At 76.5% G+C, this 11184-nt stretch overlaps 1 protein-coding gene across 1 annotated transcript in view; it reads left to right on the forward strand.

Annotated features, from left to right (window-relative positions):
* The first annotated feature begins 1259 nt into the window (after positions 1–1259).
* Positions 1260–11184, forward strand: part of ZNF385A (zinc finger protein 385A) — an 11717-nt gene continuing 1792 nt past the window's right edge. Inside the window, 6 exon segments of the mRNA XM_064498426.1 lie at positions 1260–1347; positions 3835–3933; positions 5836–6022; positions 6678–6890; positions 8925–9091; positions 10662–10754. Coding sequence (XP_064354496.1) covers positions 3835–3933; positions 5836–6022; positions 6678–6890; positions 8925–9091; positions 10662–10754 — 759 coding nt within the window. The 5' untranslated portion in view covers positions 1260–1347.

An 11184-nucleotide genomic window follows, 5' to 3' on the forward strand; every position in this document is an offset into this window, starting at 1 on the left:
GGGGGGGTGGGGGGGGGCTGCTCCGCCAGGGGCAGGGCCCAGGCGTCCGGGTGTCGTGTCCCCCCCCCCCCCCCCCAATGGCGGCTGCCCCACTTCTGCGGGCGCCATCGGCTGCTGGGGCGGGGGGGGGCGGCACCCGGGCCCCCCCGGACACCTGGGCCCCCCCGGACGCCTGGGCCCCCCCGGATAGTTGGGTCCCCCCCGGACGCCTGGGCCCCCCCGGACGCCTGGGCCCCCCCGGATAGTTGGGACCCCCCGGACGCCTGGGCCCCCCCGGACGCCTGGGCCCCCCCGGATAGTTGGGTCCCCCCCGGACACCTGGGCCCCCCCGGACACCTGGGCCCCCCCGGACGCCTGGGCCCCCCCGGATAGTTGGGTCCCCCCCGGATGCCCGGGCCCCCCCCGCCCATCTGAGCCCCCCCCAAATGCCAGGACGGCCCCGCGATGGGTGCCCCCCCCCCCCCGGCATTGCCCCCCCCTCGACCGCCTGGGGACGGCGGTGTCACCGGGGGGTCCTGGGCCCTGGGGGGGGGGGGCCAGGCCGGGGCCGCCTGTGCGTGAAGTGCGACGGGTGTGCGACGGGTGTGAGCGGGGCTGTGGTGGGTGTAAGGGGGGGGTGTGCGACGGGTGTGCGACGGGTGTGAGCAGCTCTGAGCAGCTGGGTGCCGGCTGTGCGACGGGTGTGATGGGGGCACCGGGCGGGAGCGGCTGTGCTGGGTGTACGGGTGTACCGGTGTGCGGGTGTGAGTGTCAGCCGGGTGTGCGCAGGCTGGAGCAGGTGTGCGCTGGGGGTACTGGTGTGAGCGTGAGCCGGCTGTGCAACGGGTGTGCTGGGGGTACCGGGTGTGCACCAGGGGTACCGGTGTAGTGGCTGTAGCCGCCGTACCGGGCACACCGGGTGTGCCAGTGTACCGGCTGTGCCGGGGGTACCGGCTGTGCCGGCTGTAGCTGGCGCAACGGGTGTGCGCTGGGTGTACCGGCTGTACAGCTGTGCCGGCTGTACCGGGCACACCAGGTGTGAGTGTGAGCCGGCTGTACCGGTGTAGCGGGTGTACCGGTGTGCGCTGGGTGTTACCGGCTGTACCAGCCGCACCGGCTGTACCGGCTGTACCGGGTGTACCGGGTGTTGCCGGGTGTGCGCTGGGTGTTACCGGCTGTACCGGCGGCGCCGGGTGTGCGCGGGGGGGGGGGGGGGGACACGGGGGGGGGCGCGGGGGGCGGAGGCGGCGGGCGGGGCGGCACCGCCCCCTGCCGGCCCCCGTAGCCGCCGCCGCTCGCGGCCCCCGTAGCGGCCCCTGCCGGCTCCCGTACCGGGGCCGCCGCGCGCCGCTGCCGCCGCCGCCCGGGGTAAGCGGGGCCGGGGGGGGGCGGGGGGGGCGGGAGGCCCGTGTGTGTCCTGTCCCCCCCCCCCCCCCCCGGCCGTGACACGAGCGCGGCGGGTCTCGGCCCCGGACGCCTGGGCCCCCCCGGTGCTGCCACCGGTCCCGGGCCCCGGGCCCGCACGTGCCGCCGCCGGGCCCCGCGCCCGGACGCCTGGGCCCCCTGGCACCACCCGCGCGCTCGGACGCCTGGGCCCTCTGACACCGGCCTCACGCCCGGACACCTGGGCCCCCTGGCACCGGCTTCGTGCCCGGACGCCTGGGCCCCTGGCAGCGACCCGGCTCCCGGACGCCTGGGCCCTCTAACACCGGCTTCGTGCCCGGACGCCTGGGCCCCCTGGCATCAGCCCCACTCCCGGACGCCTGGGCCCCCTGGCACTGTCCTCACACCCGGACGCCTGGGCCCCCTGGCATCAGCCCCACTCCCGGACGCCTGGGCCCTCTGACACCGGCTTCATGCCCGGACGCCTGGGTCCCCCAGCGCTGGCCCCGCTCCCGGACGCCTGGGTCCCTCGCGCGGCACGTGCCGCCTCTGGGCCCCGCTCCCGGACGCCTGGGCCCCCTGGCATCAGCCCCACGGCCGGGCACCTGGGTCCCCCAGCGCTGGCCCCACGCCCGGACGCCTGGGCCCTCTTGGCGTCAGCCCCGCGCCCGGACGCCTGGGTCCCCCGGCGTTGGCCCCGCGCCCGGACGCCTGGGTCCCTCGCGCTGCACGTGCCGCCGCCGGGCTCCGCTCCCGGACGCCTGGGCCCCTGGCGCGGGACCCTGGGGTGTCCCCGGGGCTGGCGGGGGGACCCAGGCGTCCTGCGGGGGAGGGGTCCATCCCCGGGGAGAGCCGTGGACCCAGGCGTCCCCCCCCCCGGCCCGGTCCAGCGACGGGGCCCAGGCGTCCGGGCTGGAGGGGGCCCAGGCGTCCGGGCCGGGGGGGGGGGGGGAACCCAGGCGTCTGGGGGGGACCCAGGCGTCCGGGCCTGGCTGGGCGGCGGGGGGGGGTTGGGGAGAGCCAGGTGTCGGGGTGGGGAGGGCCCAGGCGTCCGGGCGGGCGGGCCCAGGCGTCCGGGCGGGGGCGGGCAGGGCGGGCCCCGTCCCCCGAGGTTGGGAAGGGAGAAATTCCTGAGCCGCTACGAAACCTGGCAGCAGGCGCCGGCGCCCCACGGCGCCGCCCCCCCCCCGGCCCCCGCCGCCCTGGCCTGACCCACAGCACCCATGGCCTGACCCATGGCACCCGCTGTGCCTGTGGCGCTGCCCCACGGCGCCCATGACCTGCCCCATGGTGCCCCCAGCACCCATGACCTGCCCCATGGTGCCCCCAGCACCCATGACCTGACCCATGGCACTCGCTGTGCCTGTGGCGCTGCCCCACGGCACCCATGACCTGCCCCATGGTGCCCCCAGCACCCATGACCTGACCCATGGCACCCGCTGTGCCTGTGGCGCTGCCCCACGGCGCCCATGACCTGCCCCATGGTGCCCCCAGCACCCATGACCTGACCCATGGCACCCGCTGTGCCTGTGGCGCTGCCCCACGGCACCCATGACCTGCCCCATAGCACCCCTGGCCTGACCCACAGCACCCGCTGTGCCCATGGCACTGCCCCACAGCACCCATGACCTGCCCCATAGCACACATGACCTGCCCCATGGTGCCCCTGGCCTGACCCACAGCACCCTCTGTGCCTGTGGCGCTGCCCCACGGCACCCATGACCTGCCCCGTGGTGCCCCCAGCCTGACCCACAGCACCCTCTGTGCCCGTGGCACTGCCCCACGGCACCCGTGACCTGCCCCATGGCACCCCCAGCACCCATGACCTGCCCCACAGCACCTGCTGCACCCATGGCCTGACCCACAGCACCCTCTGTGCCCATGGCGCTGCCCCACAGCACCCATGACCTGCCCCATGGCACCCATGACCTGCCCCATAGCACCCATGACCTGCCCCGTGGTGCCCCCAGCCTGACCCACAGCACCCTCTGTGCCTGTGGTGCTGCCCCACGGCACCCATGACCTGCCCCATAGCACCCATGACCTGCCCCATGGTGCCCCCGGCCTGACCCACAGCACCCTCTGTGCCCGTGGCACTGCCCCACAGCACCCATGACCTGCCCCATAGCACCCATGACCTGCCCCATGGTGCCCCCGGCCTGACCCACAGCACTCTCTGTGCCCGTGGCACTGCCCCACGGCACCCATGACCTGCCCCATGGCACCGCCAGCACCCATGACCTGCCCCACAGCACCTGCTGCACCCATGGCCTGCCCCACAGCACCCATGACCTGCCCCATGGTGCCCCCAGCCCCACCCCCAGCTGCCACGGTGCCACCCCCCAGCACCCGCCGCCTGCCCCAGGGCACCCGCAGCCCGGCCCGTGCGAGGGTGGGTGCAAGGGTGGGTGCTCGGCGGGTGCGGGTGGGGGTGGGGGTGCTGGGCCCCCCCGCGCTGACGCGCTGCCGCAGATGGAGCCGGTGCCGCCGGCGGGGCTGGGGGCGACGCTGGCCAAGCCCCGGCGCCCCGTCATCGCCTGCGCCCTCTGCCAGCTGCGCTTCAACTCCCAGGTGGGTCCCGCGCGCCTGGGCCCCCCCGGACGCCTGGGCCCCCCCGGACGCCTGGGCCCCCCGGACGCCTGGGTCCCTCCCAGCCCCCAGACACCTGGGTCCATCCCAGCCCCGGGTGCCTGGGCCCCCCACCCGGATGCCTGGGCCCCCGGACGCCTGGGCCCCCCGGACGCCTGGGTCCCCTGGGTCCCTCCCAGCCCCGCACGCCTGGGCCCCCCGGACGCCTGGTCCCCTCTGCCCCCGCGTGCCTGGGCCCCCCGGACACCTGGCCCCACCGGACGCCTGGGCCCCTCCTTCCCCGGACGCCTGGGCCCCTCTGCCCCTGCGTGCCTGGGCCCCCCGGACGCCTGGGCCCCCCCGGCCCCTGAACACTTGGATCCCTCCCAGCCCCACGCGCCTGGGCCCCCCGGACGCCTGGGTCCCCCGGACACCTGGGCCCCCCCCCGCCCCCAGACACCTGGTCCATCCCAGCCCTGGGTGCCTGGGCCCCCCACCCGGATGCCTGGGCCCCCGGACGCCTGGGCCCCCGGACGCCTGGGCCCCTCTGCCCCTGCGTGCCTGGGCCCCCCGGACGCCTGGGCCCCCCCGGCCCCTGGACACTTGGGTCCCTCCCAGCCCCACGCGCCTGGGCCCCCCGGACGCCTGGGTCCCCCAGACACCTGGGCCCCCCCCCGCCCCCAGACACCTGGTCCATCCCAGCCCTGGGTGCCTGGGCCCCTCCCTCCCCGGATGCCTGGGCCCCCGGACGCCTGGGCCCCCCGGACACCTGGGCCCCCGGACGCCTGGGCCCCTCCTTCCCCGGACGCCTGGGCCCCTCTGCCCCCGCGCGCCTGGGCCCCCCGGACGCCTGGGCCCCTCCCTCCCTGGACGCCTGGGTCCCTCTGCCCCCACGCGCCTGGGCCCCCGGACGCCTGGGCCCCTCCCAGCCCCAGGTGCCTGGGCCCCCCACCCGGATGCCTGGGCCCCCCGGACGCCTGGGTCCCCGGACGCCTGGGCCCCTCTGCCCCTGTGCACCTGGGCCCCCCAGACGCCTGGGCCCCCCCGCCCCCAGACACCTGGGTCCATCCCAGCCCCGGGTGCCTGGGCCCCCCACCCAGATGCCTGGGCCCCCCGGACGCCTGGGCCCCCGGACGCCTGGGTCCCTCCACTCCCGGACGCCTGGGTCTCTCCAGCCAGATGCCTGGGCCCCCCCACCCCCGGACGCCTGGGCCCCTCCCTGCCCCGGGACACCTGGGTCCCTCCGGCCCCGGACGCCTGGGCCCCCCCCGCCCCTGGATGCCTGCCCCCCCCCCAGACGCCTGGGCCCCCGGGGTGGGAGCTGCTGGGGGTCCCCAGGGTGAGCCGTGTCCCGGGGGTGGGGTGTCCCTAGGGCTGGAGGTGGCCAGGGTGGGTGTCCCTGGTGCCGGGTGTCCGTGGGCGTCAGGCGTCCCCAGGTGACAGGTGTCCCCAGGGTGGGGTGTCCCCAGGTGACGGGTGTCCCCAGGGTGGGTGTTGCGGGTGCCGGGGGTGCCCGGCAATGGGTGTCCCCAGGGTGGGGGTCCCCGTGGTGGGGTCCCTGGGGTGGGTGTCACCGGGGTGGGTGTCCCCACTGCCGGGTGTCACAGGTGCCAGGTGTCCCTGGTGCCGGGTGTTGCGGGTACGGGGTGTCAGAGGTGATGGGTGTCCCCAGTGCTGGGTGTCGCGGGTACTGGGGGTCCCCGGTGCCGGGTGTTGTGGTGCCGGGTGTCATGGGTGCTGGGTGTTGCGGTGCCGGGTGTCCGCAGTGGTGGGTGTTGCAGGTGCCGGGTGTCCCTGGTGTCACATGCCCCTGGTGCTGGGTGTTGCGCTGCCGGGTGTCGCGCTGCCGGCTGTCACGGTGACAGGTGTCGCGGTGACGGGTGTTGCGGTGCCGGCTGTCCGCAGAGTCAGGCGGCAGCGCACTACCAGGGCAACCGCCACGCTCGGCGCCTGAAGGGGCTGGAGGGCGCCCGGGGCCGCCCCGGCGACGGGGACAGGGACAAGGACAGGGACAAGGACAAGGACAAGGACAAGGCGGCAGCCCCGGGCACCCCAGCGCCCGGCCCCCCCGACGGCGACGGCCCCTGCGCAGGTGGGTCCTGGCACCCCGGGGTGTCCCCACGTGTCCCCTGTGTCCCCACATCCCCTGGGGACAGCAGGTCACCCCACACGAGTGGGTCTGGGGCACCCTTGGGTGGCCCCTGTGTCCCCAAATCACCCTGGGGACAGCGATCCCCCCCTCCCAGGGGGGTCCCGGCACCCCTGGGTGTCCCCACATGTCCCCACGTGTCCCCATGCCACCTTGGGCACGGCAGGTCCCCCCACCCAGGCGGGTCCTGGCACCCCGGGGTGTCCCCATGTGTCCCCATGTTGCCCTGGGGACAGCAGGTCACCCCACACGAGTGGGTCTGGGGCACCCTTGGGTGGCCCCCCGGGTGGCCTCTGTGTCCCCACATCACCCTGGGGGCAGTGGGTCCCCCTGCACAGGGGGGTCCCGGCACCCTTGGGTGTCCCCTGCATCCCCACATGTCCCCATGTCACCTTGGGGACAGTGAGCCCCCCCCCGCCCAGGAGGTCCCAGCACCCCCGGGTGTCTGCGTGTCACTTGGGGATGGTGCCCCCCCCCCCCACGCAAGTGGGTCCCTGGGCACCCCTGGGTGGGTGACCCCCCCGGACAGGTGTCCCCAGGTGTCCCCAGCTGTCCCCTGCCTCAGTTTCCCCACCGAGCCGGTGCCACCTCCCCGCAGGCGAGCGGCCCCCGGCACCCGAGCAGCCCCCGGCGGCGGCAGCACCCGGGGAGGGGACAGCAGGGACGGGGACGGCGGGGACGGTGGCAGCGGTGACGGGGACGGTGACAACGGGGACGCAGGCGGAGGAGGAGAAGGCGAAGCGGCTGCTGTACTGCGGCCTCTGCAAGGTGGCCGTCAACTCCCTGTCCCAGCTGGAGGCCCACAACAAAGGTGGGGACACGGGGGGGACACGGGGACACGGGGGGACATAGGGCACGGAGGAGGGGGACACAGACAGTGGGGACTCCAGGGACACGGGGGGACAGAGGGACACCGGGGGGACACGGACCATGGGGACACGGGGGAGACAGAGACCATGGGGACACGGGGGGATGTGGGGACACTGGGGGACATAGTGGCACTGGGGGGGACACAGACTGTGGGGACACTGGGGGATGTGGGGACACTGGGGGACACAGGGATACGGGGGACAGAGGGACGCTGGGGGGGGACACGGACCATGGGACACTGGGGGATGTGGGGACACTGGGGGACATAGTGGCACTGGGGGGGACGCGGACCATGGGGACAGTGGGGACAGAGGGACACTGGGGCAGACAGACTGTGGGGACACTGAGGGACACTGGGGGGGACATAGAGGTGCTGGGCACAGGGACATGGGGGGACACGGTGACACTGGGGGGGACAGAGACCCTGGGGACACTGGGGGACGTTGGGTTGGGGGGGGCAGAGACTGTAGGGACCCCGGGGACCCCGGGGGGACACGAGGACACTAGGAGGGACACTGGGGACCCCAGGGACACGGGGGGACACAGGGACAGGGGGGACAGAGGGACACCGGGGGGGACACGGACCTTGGGGACCCCAGGGGGACCCAGGGACACTGGGGGCCGTAGGGGGCACAGGGACCCGGGGGGCAGGAGGGGGGGCATTGGGGATGCAGGACACGTGGGGACACTGGGGGGACAGTGGGGTCTGTGGGGACACTGGAGGTGGCACGGGGGGTGTGGGGACATCAGGGTGACCCCGGTGGGGGGATATGGCATGGGTGGGGGGGTTGGGGACACTGGGGGGCACAGGGACACGGAGTGGCCCTAGCGGGGGGGTTGGGGACACCGGAAGGGGTGGCACGGGGGGGTTGGGGACACCAGAGTGGCATGGGGGGGGGTTGGGGACCCTGGGGGGGGTGGGGATGGTGGGCAAGTGGCATGGGGGGGTTGGGGACACCGTGGTAGGATGTTGGGGACATCAGGGGGGTGGCATGGGGGGGTTGGGGACATGGGGGGGTGGCATAGCAGGTTTGGGGACACTGGGGGGTGGCACAAGGGGGTGGGGACGCTGGGGTGATGTGGGGGGGGGAGTTGAGGTGGCTGTGAGGGGGGTTGGGGACCCTGTGGGGGGGGTTGGGGACACTGGGGGGGTGGCATGGGGGGGTTGGGGTGGCTGTGGGGGGGTCGGGGACACTGGGGGGGGGTCAGGGGTGCTGGGGGGGTTGGGGACACTGGGGGGGTGGCAAGGGGGGGTTGGGGTATCTGTGGGGGGGTCGGGGACACTGGGGGGGGTCAGGGGTGCTGGGGGGGTTGGGGACACTGGGGGGGTGGCAAGGGGGGGTTGGGGTATCTGTGGGGGGATCGGGGACACTGGGGGGGGTCAGGGGTGCTGGGGGGTTGGGGACACTGTGGGGGGGGGTGGCATGAGGGGGGATGGGGACCCTGCGGGGGGGTCAGGGACATCAGGGGGTGGCAGGGGGGGTTGGGGACCCTGGGGGGGTGGCAAGGGGGGGATTGGGATGGCTGTGGGGGGGTTGGGGACCCTGCGGGGGGGTCAGGGACACTGGGGGGTGGCAAGGGGGGGTTGGGGTATCTGTGGGGGGATCGGGGACACTGGGGGGGGGGGTCAGGGGTGCCGGGGGGGTTGGGGACACTGTGGGGGGGGGTGGCATGAGGGGGGATGGGGACCCTGCGGGGGGGGTCAGGGACATCAGGGGGTGGCAGGGGGGGTTGGGGACCCTGGGGGGGTGGCAAGGGGGGGTTGGGGTATCTGTGGGGGGGTCGGGGACCCTGGGGGGGGGTCAGGGGTACCGGGGGGTTGAGGACACTGGGGGGGGCGGTGGCATGAGGGGGGATGGGGACCCTGCGGGGGGGGTCAGTGACCCTGGGGGGGGTTGGGGACGCTGCGGGGGGGTTCGGGGACACCGGGGGGGGTGGCGGGGGGGTTAAGGGGACTGTCCCCCCCCCCCCCCAGGCACGAAGCACCGCACCATCCTGGAGGCGCGCAGCGGGCTGGGGCCCATCCGGGCCTGCCCGCGGGGGGGGGCGGGGGCGGGCGGCCCCCCCTCGGCGCTGCCCCCCCGCGCCTTCCACTGCCGCGTCTGCAACGTCCGCGTCAACTCCGAGGCCCAGCTCAAGCAGGTACCGGCCCCCCCCCGGACCCCCCCGGGCCCCCCCGGAGCCCCCCACGGCCCCCCCGGGCCCCCCCGGAGCCCCCCACGGCCCCGAGAGCCCCCCAGAGCCCCCCCAGGGTCCCCCAGACCCCCCCACAGCCCCCGGGCCCCCCCGGAGCCCCCCCAGGGTCCCCCAGACCCCCCACAGCCCCCCCGGGCCCCCCCGGAGCCCCCCACGGCCCCGAGAGCCCCCCAGAGCCCCCCCAGGGTCCCCCAGACCCCCCACAGCCCCCCGGGCCCCCCCGGAGCCCCCCCAGGGTCCCCCAGACCCCCCCCCAGCCCCCCCGGGCCCCCCCGGAGCCCCCCACGGCCCCGAGAGCCCCCCAGGGTCCCCCGGACCCCCCCACGGCCCCCCGGGACCCCCCAGAGCCCCCACGGCCCCGAGAGCCCCCCAGAGCCCCCCCGCAGCCCCCCGGACCCCCCCACAGCCCCCCCAGGCCCCCCCGGAGCCCCCCACGGCCCCGAGAGCCCCCCAGAGCCCCCCCACATCTCCACGGCCCCCCCAATTCCCCACCACCCCCATGGCCCCCCCATGGCCCCAAGAGCCCCCGCCATACGCCCCACGAGCCCACCACGGCCCCCCCCCCAGCCCCACGGCCCCCCCCCAGCCCCAAGAGCCCCCCCACAGCCCTGCGAGCCCCCCCCATGGCCCCCCCACAGCCCGGTGAGCCCCCACGGCCCCGAGAGCCCCCCCCCACATCCCCCACGGCCCCCCAAATCCCCCGCGAGCCCCCTCGGCCCCCCCAAATCCGCCGCGGCCCCCCCAGCCCCCCACATCTGTCACGAGCCCCCCCCGGGTCCCCCACATCCCCTGTGACCCCCCCTGGGTCCCCATGGCCCCCCCACAGCCCGCGTGAGCCCCCCAAATCCCCCACGAGCCCCCCCACTGCCCCACAAGACCCCACAGCCCCCCCACGGCCCCCCCCACATCCCCACGAGCCCCCCCAAATCCCCCATGACCCCCCCCAGCCCCCCAAATCCCTTGTGAGACCCCCACATCCCCGCGACCCCCCCCCCCGGTCCCCTGTGACTCCCTCTGGGCCCCCCCAAAGCCTCCCTGGGACCCCCCAGCCCCCAAGACCCCCCCTCAAAGGGCCCCTAGGACCCTCAGGGCCCCCCCAAATCGTCCTAGGGACCCCCCAGCCCCCCCAAAGGGCCCCTAGGACCCTCAGGGCCCCCCGAGACCCCCCCAAATCCCCCCTGGGATCCCCCAACCCCCCAAGACCCCCCCCCAAAGGGCCCCTAGGACCCTCAAGCCCCCCCAAGACCCCCCCAAAGCCTCCCTGGGACCCCCCCGCCCCGCAAGCCCCCCCCCAAGCATCTCTAGGATCCTCAGGCCCCCCGAGACCCCCCCCCAAGCCTCCCTGGGCCCCCCCAGCCCCCCCAAAGTGCCCCTAGGCCCCCCCGAGATCCCCCAGATCCTCCTTGACCCTCCAGGACCCCCCCCGGACCCCCCCCAAGTCCTGCAGGGCCCCCCCCGGCCTCCGTGCGCCCCCCCGGGGGTGCTGCCCCCCCCCAAGACGTGTCCCCCCCCCCAGCACATCTCCAGCCGGCGGCACCGCGACGGGGTGGCCGGGAAGCCCAACCCGCTGCTGGGGCGGCCCCGGAAGGCGCGCGGCCCCCCCGAGCTGGTGAGCGGGGCTGGGGGGGGCCGGGGGGGGGCTGGGGCAGCTGGGAGGGTTGGGGGGGGCCAGGGCAGCCGGGGGGGCCGGGGGGGGCTGGGAGGGCCAAGGGGGGGGGCTGGGGCAGCTGGGAGGGTTGGGGGGGGCCGGTGGCTGGGGGGGCCAGGAGGGCCAAGGGGGGGGTCCTGGGGCAGCTGGGAGGGTTGGGGGGGGCCAGGGCAGCCGGGGGGGCCAGGGAGGGCCAAGGGGGGGGGGCTGGGGCAGCTGGGAGGGTTGGGGGGGGCCAGGGCAGCCGGGGGGGTGAGGGGGGGCTGGGAGGGCCAAGGGGGGGGGGGCTGGGGCAGCTGGGAGGGTTGGGGGGGGGCAGGGCAGCCGGGGGGGCCAGGGAGGGCCAAGGGGGGGGGCTGGGGCAGCTGGGAGGGTTGGGGGGGGGCAGGGC

This window comes from Dromaius novaehollandiae, chromosome 28 (assembly GCF_036370855.1).
Source record: "Dromaius novaehollandiae isolate bDroNov1 chromosome 28, bDroNov1.hap1, whole genome shotgun sequence".
In the NCBI taxonomy this organism is placed as follows: domain Eukaryota; kingdom Metazoa; phylum Chordata; class Aves; order Casuariiformes; family Dromaiidae; genus Dromaius; species Dromaius novaehollandiae.